The 15,472-nt window shown below is 44.0% G+C and overlaps 1 protein-coding gene across 4 annotated transcripts in view; it reads right to left on the bottom strand.

Annotated features, from left to right (window-relative positions):
- Positions 1–14,148, bottom strand: part of CFAP251 (cilia and flagella associated protein 251) — a 61,619-nt gene extending 47,471 nt beyond the window's left edge. For 2 of the 4 annotated variants that reach the window (XR_011541874.1, XM_070627229.1), the window contains exons 1-5: positions 13,974–14,148; positions 12,411–13,015; positions 11,069–11,482; positions 6,203–6,343; positions 4,292–4,401 (exon numbers count right to left, since the gene is read on the bottom strand). Coding sequence is in view for 3 of the 4 variants with exons in the window: in XM_070627229.1 (XP_070483330.1) it covers positions 4,292–4,401; positions 6,203–6,343; positions 11,069–11,482; positions 12,411–12,995 (1,250 nt within the window). In the remaining variant the exon portion in view is untranslated. Of the gene's footprint in view, positions 1–4,291; positions 4,402–6,202; positions 6,344–11,068; positions 11,483–12,410; positions 13,016–13,718 lie in introns of all 4 variants that reach the window. The other 2 variants (XM_070627230.1, XM_070627231.1) reach the window with 2 other exon arrangements.
- Positions 14,149–15,472: the final 1,324 nt, after the last annotated feature.

Below are 15,472 nucleotides of genomic sequence, written 5' to 3'. Positions count from 1 at the left end.
TCTGGGCAGGTGTGAAGGATGAAAGTGTGAGAAAAGATGCCGAGGACAACATCCTCTCTCTCAGGAAGATGGGCATTCTCCTCCGTAAGTGCGGAGGTAAATGAGCACGAGCCGCCCAGGCAGCCACTTCGCTGTATCTATCAAAATTTGAATTGCACATACCCTACAGCCCCAGAGTTCCACTTCTACAACATCCACCCAGATGAATAATAGCAAAGGGAGACGGAGAGAAATGTAAAGTCATGTTCATTGCGGCACTGCTTTAATGGCGAAAAATCTAGAAACAACACAAATATCCACTGATATAGGAATCGTTAAAAAATATTATGACATAACCATACAATGAAAAACTATGCCGCCTTCAAAAAGAATGGGGTAGATTTGGGAAAGTGACCAAAATTTTGCGGAAAAAACAAATTGCAAAACAGTATACAAAGTAGGATTCTGAGTGAGTTTGTGGGAGTGTGCATGTGCATGTGTATTTATATGTATAGAAAAAGTCTGCAGGAAGACTTCAAACTAACAACGGTGACTCTGGAGATGCTTTGAGTGAGGAGGGACTTTCTTTTTTTTTTTTTTTTTTTTTACTTATAGCCTTCTATACTGTGTCACTGGCAAGACTTTAGAACTGTAAGAAGCAGACAAAGCCTTGACACATGCAGAATTTAATTAGATGATATTTAAATATCTAAGAGAGCCACAGAAATGCAAGAAACCACGCAGCAACGATGGAAGTCGATTGTAATGTTGGGTGGCCCCTTAGTTCCACTAGAAGTGAAGAGAGGGTGGTAGGAAGACAACCCGGGAGCGTAGGCTATTGGCTCCCCTTTAGTCTCTTTTTCATTATGGAGCCATTGTGACAGCAAATATAAACCGGTCTCAGTATGTCACATCAGTGTCCCAACTGGCTGGAACCAAGTCTGTCCCCCAGCTGAGGGCCTGTCTTGTTCTCTGTCACTTGAGAAACTTCGTCCCACCGAGAAGTAATCCCAAAAATTCACTTGGGAAGGCAGTCCTAAAATTGTTGGAAATGACATAATGACGTCCTCAGTGGGAAAATGTATCCTATCCCTGGGGATATTTAGGACTAAATATAGAGAAGATGAAGTCAGTTGGACCTGTTCTATTAACATATTTGTGAAAAGATAATTTGTTCATGTTTTTAGGAATGGGTGATGTTGAAGAGAATTTAACATATCAGAGTCTCTAACAGATTAGATCTGTGATCCTAATTTAAAGTCTGTGCTTGATTTAGACTTGTGATTTTAAATTCAAATCCTATTAGGTTGATAAATAATATTAGAACACTTAGGAGAACTTAAGATTTACCATATTTATGTCTAATTTATTAGATTTACAAGAATTACTTAAGTACTGGTGAAGAATTTATTTGTTAATCAGAATACTAAAAAACTTAAAGATAAAACTGAGTATATTCAATTTCTAAATGCAGCTTAAAATGTTCGAAAGGGGTTAATGATCAAATTTGTAAGTGTGGCCAAACAACAGTCAAACCCCTTAAAAGTGATTGCAGAAATATGCTGGATTTATAAATAGAGCGAAATTTATAAGTTGAACAAAAAGCTTAAGGAAGAACTATGGTTTTTAGTTTGTCACTTTAATAAAGTGAATATTAATTCTAAAACCGAACAATCTTTTCTGGGTCCCAAAGTTGTCATTTGTGATATCATAAAACTCATATTAACATGTTGTTTGAATTGTTAACCACAGATATGCTTTACTTTGTAAAATTACTTTGTAATAAGAAAAAAATCACTGCCAGAGTCACCCCCAGTCTAGTGGGGGAGACAGCTTTACAAACAAGAAAAAAGCAAAGAATAAACACTTTGTGAGGCAGCCAGCTCTGCCTGGGGATGGGGAGCTGTCAGCGACAGCTTCAGAGAAGAGACACACCTGAGGGACCCATCCTTCCTGCCTTCCTGTTGCCGGAGATAATAACTTTCCCTCATGTAAGTCGAACATTCCACTGCTTGCAGCTGAAAGTATGTAGTGGTGACCGATGACGGCTCGGCATGCAGACGGGGAATTTCCCTTTCTGGGGGAAGTGTTCGCATGGCTAAGACACAAGGCGCATATTCCCTGTAACACAGGAGGGGTTGGCAAGGGCAGTCTCTGAAGGGCTTTAACCAGGGGAGCAACACAAATGGATTTTGTGTTTGGGAAAAGGTCACGCTCAAAATGTTGTGGAGAAAAATCAGATGATGATACATGACAATGACCATATAGATGTATTTAAAACAACAGCAAATGTTCGGGAAGGAAACACACCAAAGTGTCTACCTCTAGGAAGAGGACTAGGATTGGAGATGGTAGCCAAAGGAGACTTCAGCTTTCAGTTAAAACGTATTAAAATGATTTTTAAAAATCAACAAGATGAATGGATAAATAAAATTGCTATATCCGTGCAATGGAATTAGGAATGAAGTATCGATTCATGCTACAACATGGAAGAACTTTGTAAATATTATGCTAAGTGAAAGAAACCAGACAAAAGAAGGCACATATTGTATGATTTCATTGACATGAAACGTCCAGAATAGCCAAACTGACAGAGAGAGAAAGTAGATTAGAGCTACCGAGGGCTGAGGGGAGGGAGAATGGGAGTTTACCGGTACAGAGATTCTGTCTGGGGTGGCGAAAACGTTCTGGAAATAGTGGTGATGGTTGTACAACACTGTGAATGTAATTAATGCCACTGAATTGTACATTTAAAAATGGTTCACTGTCATGGTGGCTGGTTGAAGAGCGAAAGTGCAGGGAGGGAGATCGGTTAGGACGCTGTTGCAATGGCCCAGGCCTGAGAGGATAGACAGAGGCAGTGGGGATGAGTTCAGAAGCCACTTGGGAGGGAGATGCAACAGGACTTCTGGATATTTTAGTAGGAGATGGCCGTAGGACATACAGGTGGAATGTCCTCCAGCAACTTCCTCATCTATAAAAAGAGGAAACATTCAGATTGTTACTGATATTAAGATGGTGTGGTTTCAAATCCTGGATCTGCTCCTTCCTGGCTGGAGAACAATACCAAGAGCATCCTCATCATTTTAGGCCAGTTAAGGAATGGCCAGAGGAAGATGAGTCTGAGAAGAGTCTGAGAAGGAACAGATAGGAAGCAGGATGAGAACCAGGCGGCCACGGTATTAGAGAAGCCAAGCGAAAAGAATGTCAAATGCCACTGAGAGGTCAAGTAAGATGAGGACCAAGATTAGGTAACATAATCCTACAGAGGTCACCAGTCACCTGGGGGAGAATAGTTCCTGTGTCCTAGATAAACATAACTATCTAGAACACTCAAGAACATTAAACATAACTTCCTCCTGATCTTCTTGTCCAACCAAACTTGTCCACCCCCCACCTCCACACATACCCAACCAGAGACTTTACAGTCTTGTCAATGAATCCCAGCACTGCTCTCTGCCCCTAGGACCAGGAATTAAGAAAGAAAACTCATCTATGAGCATCTGTCACAGGCCAGGTGGTGTGCTCTACTGATCTTCATAACAATCCTGTAAGGTTGAATAGTGCCCCCTCAAAATTCATGTCCACCCAGAACCTCAGAATGTGACCTTATATGGAAATAGGGTCTTTGCGTACGTAGTTAGTTAAGACGAGGTCATACTGGATTAGGATGGACCTTAAATCCGATGACTGGTATCCTTATAGAAGAGAAGACACAGAGAGGCACATATGGAAAAACATGCCATGTGAAGATGGAAGCAGAGACTGGAGTGACTAGTCTACTAGTCAAGGAACACCAAGGATGGCCAGCAACTCCCAGAAGCCAGGAGAGGAGCATGGAACAGATTCTCTCTCAGAGCCCCAGAAGGAACCAACCCTGCAGACATTCAGACTTCTGGCCTCATGAACTGAGAGAATAAATTTTATTATTTTAAGCCACCCAGTCTGTGGTAATTTCTTATGGCAATCCTAGGAAACTAAACAGTGGGTGTGATTAGCCTCTTTTCTTCACAGATGGGAAAGTCACTTCACTTCTCTGGGCCTCCGAGCTGGGTTCGTGTGAGCTGGCCTCCCTCAGCCCAGGCTAGTCTGGGACACCGACAAACCAGGTTTCTGGGCCTAAAGAGCCAAGAGTCATAACGTCAGGCCATCAGGCTGCAAGGCAACCAGACAACCAGCCTTCCCTGGCAACCTCACCCCTCACCTGAATCCCATCACCGGCTTCTGCATCCCCTGACTGGCATTATCATTTTTTGCTGGTCATAGTGGCAGATACTCTACAAAAATTAGGAAAACAGAGCACCAAGCCTACCCTGTGAAGGAGTCCCAGATGATTACCAGGCATTCAGGCCCTTTGTCCGCTGTGGCGATCCACCGCCTGTCTTCGCTGATGCAGAGGCAGGAGATCACGTTAGGGTGGCCCTACAGAAACGGAGAGAAAATGCTCCAAAACATCAATGGTGTGGCCCAGCCTGGGCGCCAACGAGAGAACTGAGCTCCCTCTCCAGGAGCATCTGGCTGGTCTGCTTTCACTCTTATCCTGCTGCCATCCTTTCCCCACGTAACAGGGGAATCTTCTGGAAACACAAACAAGATGGTAGCACTCCTGGCCAGGAAGTAGCCCGTTTCCCTCCTTCCTTGTCTCACCTCACTGACTCCGCACCAGCACACTGGCCTCCTTTCTGGGCCTTACACATGAGGCGGGACACTTGGAGCTCTGTCTGTCTGGAATGCTCTTCCCTAAACCATCCCTGGTTGGCTCATTCTTATCTTTCAGGTCTCAGCACAAACAGCCCTTTTTCGTTCTCTTCCCACCCAGCCTAAAGTCAGTCCCCTCTCACCCTTACTCAAGACCCTTACCCTTGAGTATGTCTCCTCTCACCCTCTAAGAGTCTCATTCTCTTACAGCATTTTCACATTTCTTTTTGAGCATCTGTTATAATTTATGATTATATATTTATGTGTTCACTTGTTTAGCGTCTGTCCACTAGACTATGAGCTCCATGATGGGGGAATGAGACCTGTTTTGTTCATGACGACAGACCCCAAATCTGAAACACAGTGGTTATGATAAATATTTGTGGAATGAATGAATGAACAATCAAGGCCATTCCCAGCCCCCTGACTCTGGGGGCTGAACTCCTGCCTGGCTTGCTCCCTACTTCTCAGCCCACCTGCCCACTCCTGCCCGCCCTGACTCTCTGACCTGCCTACACAACCCTCCCTTGCCCTGTGCTCAGTGCTGCACAATCAACAAGTTCCGAGAGGGGCTGTTTGCTGATTGTGTTTGTGTATTTCTGGACTTCTAGAAAGCAAATTCCTTAAGTTGCACCCACACGTCTCGGATCCCTGGCACAATGCTGAGTATTGACTGAGCTCTTGGAAAATACTTTGTGATGTTTTTGATTTAGGCATTGACTAAGGAAGGTCCTTACTAAAATGTACGATAATTGAAAAAGGTAACATGGAACTATTCACCAAGTTAACTCGTGGAAAGTCAGACACCAAAAAAAACCACGACATTTGAATAGTTAAATGATGGAAATGAAAGGTATCAAAAATGTCAGGAATGGAGGAAGCAGAGTGGTGTAGGGAGGGCAGGCAAGTAGGATACTGAGGGAGGTGCAGATGAAGAAAGGTGCTGAAGGGCGGGAGGGATAGGAAGACAACTGACCTACTTAATACTTTCAAGTCAGGAGCCCTGGGTTTAAGACCTGGCTTCACCATTTACTACTGCCGTCTCGGGCACGTTCAGTTAAATCGCTCTGAGCCTCAGTTTCTTCTTCTGTAAAATGAGGATATTAACACCCACTTCTCAGTACGATGATGAGGATCAAAGCCCTTTGAAACCTGGGAAGGAGTCTGAGCGTGAATTAGGTCCGAATCCCTGATGCACACTGCCCTTCATGTTTCACCACAGCTCTGTGGAGGCGACATGATCAATCCTGACCACATTTTTACAAAAATGTAAAAAATATAGACGTTTTAAATCCTTGTTACTATAAAATAGAAATCAACTGCTGTTTGTAAATTGATTCTGATTAGAATCAGAGGGATAATGAACAATAAAATGTGTTTCTAAAGACGGGAATTGCTATAGTTCAGAAAAGAGATAGGAAAATATGACAGTGATGGAATGAAGCCAGCCCTTGAAATAACAAACAAAACGCTGTACTCAAGTTAGAGGCAAGCTCTTCCACTTGTAGTCAGAAAAACCTCATACCTGAAGGTGGTGCTGATCATTCTTGGAAACGTTGTAGATGATCGCAGTGTGAGCACAGACATACAGAAGAACTCTCTGGTTTTCATCTCGAATATAGTAAACAGGAAGAGAACTGTTCCATCCAAACGACCAAGTCATGGTCTGGAAGACAAAGGTAAACCCAGCAAGACATGACGGTGTGCCAAGCCCAGAGCGGTGACGCCAGAAGCTTGGGGCACAAGTTCTTGAAGGAGAAGGATTTCATACTATCAATCCAATGAAGAGAAATCACTTTAAGAAAGTCCTCAACGGCATGCTGCAGTGTGAATGACCCTTGAAAACACAATGCTAAGTGAACGGAGCCAGACACAAAGGACCACATGTTGTATGATCCCATCTACACGAAATATCCAGAAGAGGCAAATCCACAAGGACAGAAGGCAGATGGGTGGTTTCCAGGGGCTGGGGGGAGAGAATGGGGAGTGACTTCTTATAACGGTACTAGTTTCTCTTTGGGGTCATGAAAATGTTGTGGAATTAGATCGTGGCAATGGTTGCACAACTTTGTGAATGTAATAAAAACCAATGAACTGTATACTTTAAACAGGTAAATTTTACGAAGATGAGGAGAAAATGGAACCCTTGTGCACTCTTGGTAGGAATGTGAAATGATGCAGCTGCTATGGAAAACAGTATGGTGGTTCCTCAAAAAATTGGAAATAGAACTACCATATATTTGAGCAATTGCACTTCAGGGTATACACCCAAAAGAACTGAAAGCAGGCTCTCAAAGAGATGTTTGCACACCCATGTTCACAGCAGCATATTTCACAATAGCCAAAAGGTAGACGCAACCCAAGTGTCCATCAGTGGATGAATGAGTAGACAAAATGGAAACATTATTCAGCCTTCAAAAGGAAGAATTTTTGAAACATGCTACAACATGGATGTAAGTGAAATACACCAGTCAGAAAAAGACAAACACTATATGATGCACATATCTGAGGTACCTAGAGGAGTTAAATTCATAGAGACAGAAAGCAGAACGGTGGACGCCAGGGGCTGGGGTGGAGGAAACGGCGATTTGTTGTTTAATGGGGACAGAGTTTCAGTTTTGCAAGGTGAGTTCTGGGGGTTTGTTGCATGACGATGGGAACAGACTTAAGAGCACTGAACTGTACACTTAAAAATGGTTAAGACGCTAAATTTTATTTTATGTGTATTTTACTACAATTGAAAAAAATCTAAGAGGGTGAATTCTATGGTATGTGAATTCTCTCTCCGTTAAAAAAGAAAAGAAAGTCTTTAACAGTAAATAGAAACAAACTCTTATTTTCCCACTCCCCAGGACCTAGACCCAGCTTAGCACCAGACACACAGTTAGCACTTAATGTTGTGAAATTCAATTTACTTCAAGAAATATGTAGAATGGACAAAGTGTAATAAAGCCACTACATAACTTCATAAGAAAGACAATTATTCAGCCTGGGTATTTGGTCCTTATACACCATTTTCCCTGGAAGGATAAATTATAAAGAGACAAAATCCCTTGAGCAGAATTAAAAGTTCCATACTGCCAAGAATAAATCCGAAAGAAAAATTTTATTAAATGAAAAATCATAGATACTATAAATCTGACTAATGCTTTTAATTCACTAGTAGTTTATTGATGTATTTTTTTGCATTCAAAGTCTTTTACAAAATTAAGGATAAACAAACTGTGGTGCATTCATACAATGGAATATAATACAGCACTAAAAAGAAATGAGCTAGCAAGCCATGAAAAGACATGGAGAAACCTTAAATGCATATTGCTAAGTGAAAGAAGCCAGCCTGAAAAGGTTACATACTGTATGATTCCAACTACATGACAGTCTGGAAAAGTCAAAATTATGGAGACAATAAAAAGATAGGGGTTGCCAGGGGCTGAGGGGAGGGGGAATTGAGGGATGAACAGGTGGGGCACAGGGGATTTTTAGGGCAGTGAAACTACTACCAGCATGGTGAGCACATGTCATTATACAGGTCTCGAAGCCCAGAGAATATACAGCACCAAGAGCGAACCCTAAGGGAAACAATGGACTTCAGTTAGTAACAATGTATCAATATTGGCTCATCAATTGTAACAAATGCACCACACTAACGCAAGATATTAATAAAAGGAGAAACTAGGGGTGGAGGAGGTATAAAGGAGTATACAGGAGCTCTCTGTACTCTTCCCTCAATTTGTCTATAAAGCTAAAACTGCTCAAAAAAATTAAGTCTATTTAAAAAATTAACTAAGGCCAATTTATCAAATGTGGCAGAATGTTTAAAATGATGGCTAAGTGATTAGTTATTAAAAATTAGTGAATTATATTGGAGTATAGAAATGCAATCTGCTGAGTCTCCTTTCTTATCTTTGAACAATACTTATTAGGTTAAATTGAGGTACATATATTTCTCCCAAGACAGACATAGTGGGCAATATGGCCAATTTCTCTCTCCCACATTGTTCATTCCCCATCCTCTCCTGTTTCCATCTGCTCATTCCCTGTAACTTATATATATTTAGGTCTTTTATTGTGTGGGTGTGAGTGGTAGAATTACGGAATCATAATTGCCTCAAGGTGCAACTTCTAGGAAGAGAACAATTTAATATTTGGCTTGTTCTTAAAAGCCAACTTCTTCAAATGAGATTGTTCTTTTGGAAACTGGCTAATCCCAGACGGCATTTTATTCATCCTGTAAATTTCTTTTGCTATTTAACAAATTAGTTATAAAAAGAAAACAGCCCTAACTAGACTCCTGTCTCCAGGTAAAACAACTCTTCCAAGGTCAAAACTAGGCTGACTTCACTCAGTAGTAACAGAACTTCCTTACTCAAGCAGCACTCAATTGACTGAAGTCACACAGTATTAATCTTTGCATTTTGCACCAGTTTTAACATTCAAGGTGAATGATCATGGAGATAGCCACCTCTCACATCAATCTTTTTCCAAAACATGGTGATCTGGAAAACAAAACTCTATTGTCAAAAACAAGATTTCACTACACTTGATAGTCATAAGATTCCTTCTCATAAATGCAAGATACCTTGTTTCTTGGCTGGAGATGGTACCCATGGTTATGCCTATTTACCATGAGCATTGTGAATTATTACAGGCCTTTAGGATAAAGCAGGGGACCCCAAAGGAAAAAGAGGATGCTGCAGGCACAAAGAGAGACAGAGGAGCATGCTCTCTGAGGCACTTTTGGTAAGAGCAAGAAATGAGAAGCAACATAAATGGCCATCAGTTGGGCAACAGCTGAATTTAAAACGAGGAAGTGGACCTACATGCACTGACATAAAAAGCCCTCTAAGACATATTAAGTGGAAAAACATTTTGCAGAAATGCAGAATATCTCAACGGTTAGAAAACAAAAACAAAAAAAACCCCAAAACTAAATGTGTGTCCTGTATCTGTGTGTGTGCACCCCCATATATGAGCACACAGATAACATGTTTATATACGCACAGAAAAAATCCTGGAAAGATAGGCAGTTATACCAAACTGTAACAGCAGTCACCTCAGGGAAAAGGGATCAGGGTGGGAGTATGTGCGAGAAGAAGAATCTTTGTCTTCAATTTTCTTATAAAGAGCACCTATTAACTTTAACAAAAAGAAAAAAACAATAAAAGTGAAAGGAAAGGGAAAAGAAAGAAGGTGTACCCAAAGAGCTAAACACATCTGCAGAGGGAGACAGACGGCCCAGGGAAGTCTGGTTCTCCAGGAAAGCCCAAGGCTAGCGAGGGACCCAAACCTGGGCAGTGGCTTTTGTTGAGTCCCAAGAGCGGGGGCCCGGACACAAAGACCACCTGCTCTCATCAGTGAGGTTACCTGGTCTCCTATTAGCTAGCTGAACAAGATAGAAGTCTTCCTGGACTCTGAAACTCAGTTATCCTTTCTTCCAGACTGAGCAACTGCAAGCTTTAACCTTTAACGCCACTGCTCAAAGTGAGCCAGATCTACAGAAAGGAGGCTGTCGGTTGTCTGCACTCCCTGCTAGGCATTTTTCCACCACCACCACCACCATCATCATCATCATGTAGTTGTTAACACTTGTCGAGTGCTCACTGTGTGTTAGGAAGGACATTAAACACTTTATATGCACTCAATCACTTACAAATCTTCCAGAGGCCTGAATCTACGGGGAAAAATTTTTTACAAAGGAGACGAATCTTAGGAAACAGACTTCAGAAAGCAGCAGATGGAGAAAGAAAGAAAAAAAACTCTCCTCTTCCTTCTCTTCGTAAATGATAATATTTTTACTCCTCGCAGATGGAGCCTCCCGGGAACGTCGTCAGCGGCAGCAAAGGCGTGTTCCTTTGGACTGCCTGGTGCTTTTCGCAGTGCTTTTCCCTTCTCCCTATCTTTCACTCTCTGGTCCATCTTGGAATGGATAGTTTTAGGAGCCTGTAATGGTTGTAGGAGCTTGTAAAGGTGTGAAGAGGTGAGGAGAGGAGGGAAAGGGAAGGAATTGGTAGGATGGAGAAGTATTGCAACGTGAGAGAGAGAAAGGAGAGCAGAGCGGAGGGGAGGGGAGGGAGAGAGAAGAGGAGAACAGAGGGGGAGAGGAGAGAGGGGAGACTTTGAGTCTCCCACAAAAAACAGCATCCTAACACAACAAACTACGCCTGGAATTTCCTGCCTGCTGAGCAACACTATTCAACCCAGATGCAGTGTTCACGTCCATATTCTGCCACACATGTCCAGCCAGAGCTCTGAACTGAACTGGAAAAGACACAAGTCTATTATTAGTTTAAAAAGGATCTTGCTGGTGGTATTTTTTCCCATATGCATAAAATTCTCCTATTTCACAATATCTGAAAGCACTGGGGGAAATTAAAAAGCATGTTACACTTACCAAGGGATACACGTTGGCACTGTCACCCTGTTGAAACAAGATGTCCTCGGTGGTGGTGGCCACCAGTGAATCCTTTGGGCTCCCTGCTTTGGGAGGGGACTTTTCTTCTTTTCCTTCATTTGCGTGCGATACTCTTTCTTCTTGTATCTTTCCTCCCTTTTCCACCTCCAAGTCTCCCATTTCCGGTTGCGAGTCTCTCCTTTCTTGTCCCCATTCAACTTGGGGTATCTGGTCGGTCTTCTCCCCAAGTTCGCTTGAGGGCTGCCCTTCAGGGTAACTGATGAGTTGTTCCTCTGAACTGATTTGATCCAAATCAAGAAATTTTAATTGTGAGCTTGTGATGCCTGAAAGCTCATTTGTTTCCGAACGCTCTGCTTGTAAAGAATGCTTTGACTCGCTACCACTATGGGTTTTCTTAAAAAAGAAAAAAAAGGAGATTGTGATTCCAAATGCAGTCCATGCAGCTACATTCCTTCATATATTTTCCTTTTCTATTCCTAATCAGCCAGTCTGATTGTTAGCCTCACACTGGAATTACAAAGTGTCACAAAAAGGAGCCTGGCGGGGCTGGCTCCGTGGCCGAGTGGTTAAGTTCGCGCGCTCCGCTGCAGGCGGCCCAGTGTTTCGTCAGTTCGAATCCTGGGCGCGGACATGGCACTGCTCATCAGACCACGCTGAGGCAGCGTCCCACATGCCACAACTACAAGGACCCACAACGAAGAATATACAACTGTGTACTGGGGGGCTTTGGGGAGAAAAAATAAAATAAAATCTTAAAAAAAAAAAAAAAAAGGAGCCTGGGACATTTTGTACTTAAATAACATGAATCATGGGTGTGTCAGGTTTATTCTTGGCCTATTGGCAGACCCACAACAGCAAAATCATTCTTCTAAGTGGCACTGGTGGTCTCCAAAAGCCTGACTAGTTACAGAGGGTCACTTCTCCTTGGACCAGAGCCGAGTTCCCCTACAGGGAGAGTTTGCGGGAAGCCTATGTTCCTATTATCACACTGACTCTGTTCTAAGACAAGCATACTCCAGTTATCCCCCACCAGCCCTTTAAGTCAGCTCTGGTACACACCTCCTCCAGGAAGCATTCCCTGACCATCCTCCAAGCTGGGTTAAGTTGTCCTTTTTTTTTCTATGCATCTCTCAATTAGCATATTGTTTCATAATGTTCCATTATGAATCTGCCTCCCTACACACCCCAGAGCTCCTTAAGAGAATGGATTGTGTCTTATTTGGTTTGGTATCCCCATAGCCTGGCATATAGTAAGTATTCAATTAATGGTTCTGAATGAATGAATGAATGAACAGATGAATGAATTACAATTACTACTTACTGAGAAAGTTCCTGACAGGACTGACTGGGAAGCAGTCGGTCTAAGTCTCTCCAAACTGATCACGGACTTGGCGATTTCCTGGGGCTTCACTGTGGTTTCTTCCTCTACTCCTGCAGCCACCTCCTCCTGTGCTGCTCCAGCCTTTTCCTCCATTTCTTCTCTGACAGCCTCCTCCTCCTCCTCCCCTTCTTCCTCTTCCTCCTCCTCCTCCTCTTCCTCCTCCTCCCATTCTTCCTCCTCTTTCTCCTCCACTTCTTTCTCCTCCTCCACTCCTTCCTCCCCTTCTTCCTCATCTTCCTCCTCCCCTTCTTCCTCCTCCTCCTCCCCTTCCTCCTCTCCTTCTTCCTCTCCTTCTTCCTCCTCCTCCTCCCCTTCCTCCTCCATCCCTTCCTCCTCCTCCTCCCCCACCTCCTCCTGAGACTCTCTCCATGCTAATGTGTCATCTTCTTTTGATTCCTGTTGCATATTTTCTACTTCTTTATAATTTGGCTTCTCTTCTTCTCCTTCTGCTGCTTCTTCTTCTTCTTCCATTTCTGTTTCTCCATCTTCTGTTTCTTCTAGTGGGTTTTCCTCTGCATCTGACATTCTTCTCTGTGGAGTTTCCTCTAGAGAAATTTTGACCATAATAATCAGCAGGGCCCTCTGTTTCCCATTTTGATTTCCTGGTGCACTAACCAATCAATGAAATGTGCAATACCAGCTCTAGTTCCTTTCCACAAGAATAAAAGGAATGTCATACTCCTGGGAAAACCTGTCCCAAATCTTAAAAATATTGATCCTGGGACCTCTCATCTTTCTAGGAATAACTTCAGAAACCTCTAACTCACTTTAAATATATTCATATTCCCACAGGCAGCAAAATGATAACCAAGGCATTTGCTACAATTGTAATAACGTGAATAAGGGAAGAAGCAGTGTAGCTTAGTGGTTAAAAGCACAGGTTTTGCAGTCAGCCCCTCCTAGCATTGAATCCCAGTTCCACCATGAACTCGCTCTGTGACCTTGGGCAAGTCACTTACTCCTCAGAGTCTAAATTTGCTGACAGGAAAAATAAAAACGATAACCTTAAACTCTGGGGTGGTTATGAAGATTAGATGAGATGACATATGTAGAATGCTCAACACAGTTGAAGCCCAGAGCGCCTGAGAAATGGTAACAATTGTTTAAAAAGTTTAAAGGCCTTCTAACATTCTCTCATTTATTCCTTACGACTAACCTACGAGTTTGAGGCTCTGAGAGTTGACGTGACTTATTCAAGATCACACGGCTAGTTCAGAAGCAGACCTCTCTGACGCTCAGTTCCCCCACCTGGAAAATGATGGCTATGATTTCAAGCCCAGGGCTTAGCGCAGAGCCTCTTGCGACCGCCAGACTGGGCCAGGCAACCTGGATGCGGGGGTTTAACGGAGGGCGGCAGGAGCCGGGGCGCCGCGCCTCCCTCCAGCTCCGGTCTCCCTGGGGGCGCCCAGGCCCGGCCCGCCAGCGGGGAGCGGGGAACGGGGAGCGGGGAGCGGCCCCGCGTGGCACCAAGGCCCCGCCATGCCGGCCCCACCCCTGACTCACAGAGCGCGCCCACCCCGTCCTCAAAGGCCGGGGTCGTTCCGCCTCCTGGACCCCTCCGCCACCTCCGAGCCTCCAGGAGTCGGCCGCCGCTTTCACCTCCACCGGCTCCCTAGTTACGGTTGCCACCCAAGCCCCATCCCCATGGTAACCGCCGCCGCCGCGGGCGACGGGCCGTACGACGGGCCGTAAAGCGAGAGGGGTGGACGGTGGTCACGCGCCCAGGAGCGGGGGCGACACGCCCCCTGCCGGTCCCGAGGGAGAGGCGCCGCCGCGACTCGAGCTGCGAAGTTGGCGTTCCTCGTTTCACCTTCCTCTCGACTCGCCCCTGCTTTTCCCACGGCGCCATCCTTTGAACGCTGCAGCGGCCAGTACTAGTAATTTTGACTTTCTGAAGGCTTGACAAGATTAAGTGAAGAAGTACGAAACGTTTGATAAAATTCTCTTTGCCAAAAGCAAACTGAATTTCCTGGTCTCACAGATACTGCACTCATCTGTCCTCCACACTTTCGCAGCGGGGCACTACATGTCTGTAGAGAATTTTAGCTAGCTGGGATTAACCATTATATAAGTTACATTATCTCGCAGTTCTTATCACAAAATGTTTATCGCAAAACCAGTTTGGTTAAACCTCTTAAGATCATTCCACCTCAAAATGACTCTGGGCTAAAATCTCAGAGAAGAGGGCACACGTGGCCATTCTCAGGTTTCACAAGGGAGACCTGCAGGAAACCAGCCAAAGGCGCTGATGCAGAAGTCTCTGCAGCTATCATTTTAAAAAAATGTAGATGATTCTCCCTACCCCCGACCCCCATGCCCCAATGCAGGTTGGTTGATAAGTATACATCTCAAAAAAAAGTGGGGAAGGGTAAACTGGATGGGACAAGCTGTGTTTATTATAGTCTAGGGCTTATAAAAAGAGATTGGAAAACACTTGGAATTGGAACACAATTTAAACAGCATACACTGGTAAATGCAGCATATCAGTGGCTACAAGGGGGAACGCCTGTGGATGTATGGCTGGAGTACACATCTCTAGGGGAAGATGTTCAACAGGAGGGCTTTCCTGTTGCGCATGAGAACCCGTGGCTGGAAGCACACCCCAATGCTGACTCCCATCAGGGTAGCTGATACCTGTATCCAACTCAAGCAAATCCAGTCCCAAGGAAGACGGGGCACGCCTCAGCAGAACGTAAGACACACACAGAGTCACCAGGAATCACTGAGACCCATTTTGCCATGTTAAAGAGAAAATAAAAGGAAGGAAAAAGGAATCAGCATTCTCAAGAGGTCGATCTGCACACACTGCTTGTTCCCATCAGCCGTGTCAAGCACATCTTAGCAATTTACAGAACAGTGTTGACGTGAAGGCATGGCCAGGAGGTTCAATGATAAAAAGTCAAATTAGAAGCTAATTAGCAGGCTTTTTTACTCCAGAAGTGAAGGAGTGTGCTGCCCTCTAGTGGGTTATGGCAGAGGAAGCCGATGCAGCTCTGGGCTAC

Source organism: Equus przewalskii, chromosome 7 (genome assembly GCF_037783145.1).
Source record: "Equus przewalskii isolate Varuska chromosome 7, EquPr2, whole genome shotgun sequence".
Classification (NCBI taxonomy): domain Eukaryota; kingdom Metazoa; phylum Chordata; class Mammalia; order Perissodactyla; family Equidae; genus Equus; species Equus przewalskii.
The sequence above is the reverse complement of the archived record's forward strand: the minus strand, read 5'-3'. Positions and strand labels throughout refer to the sequence as shown.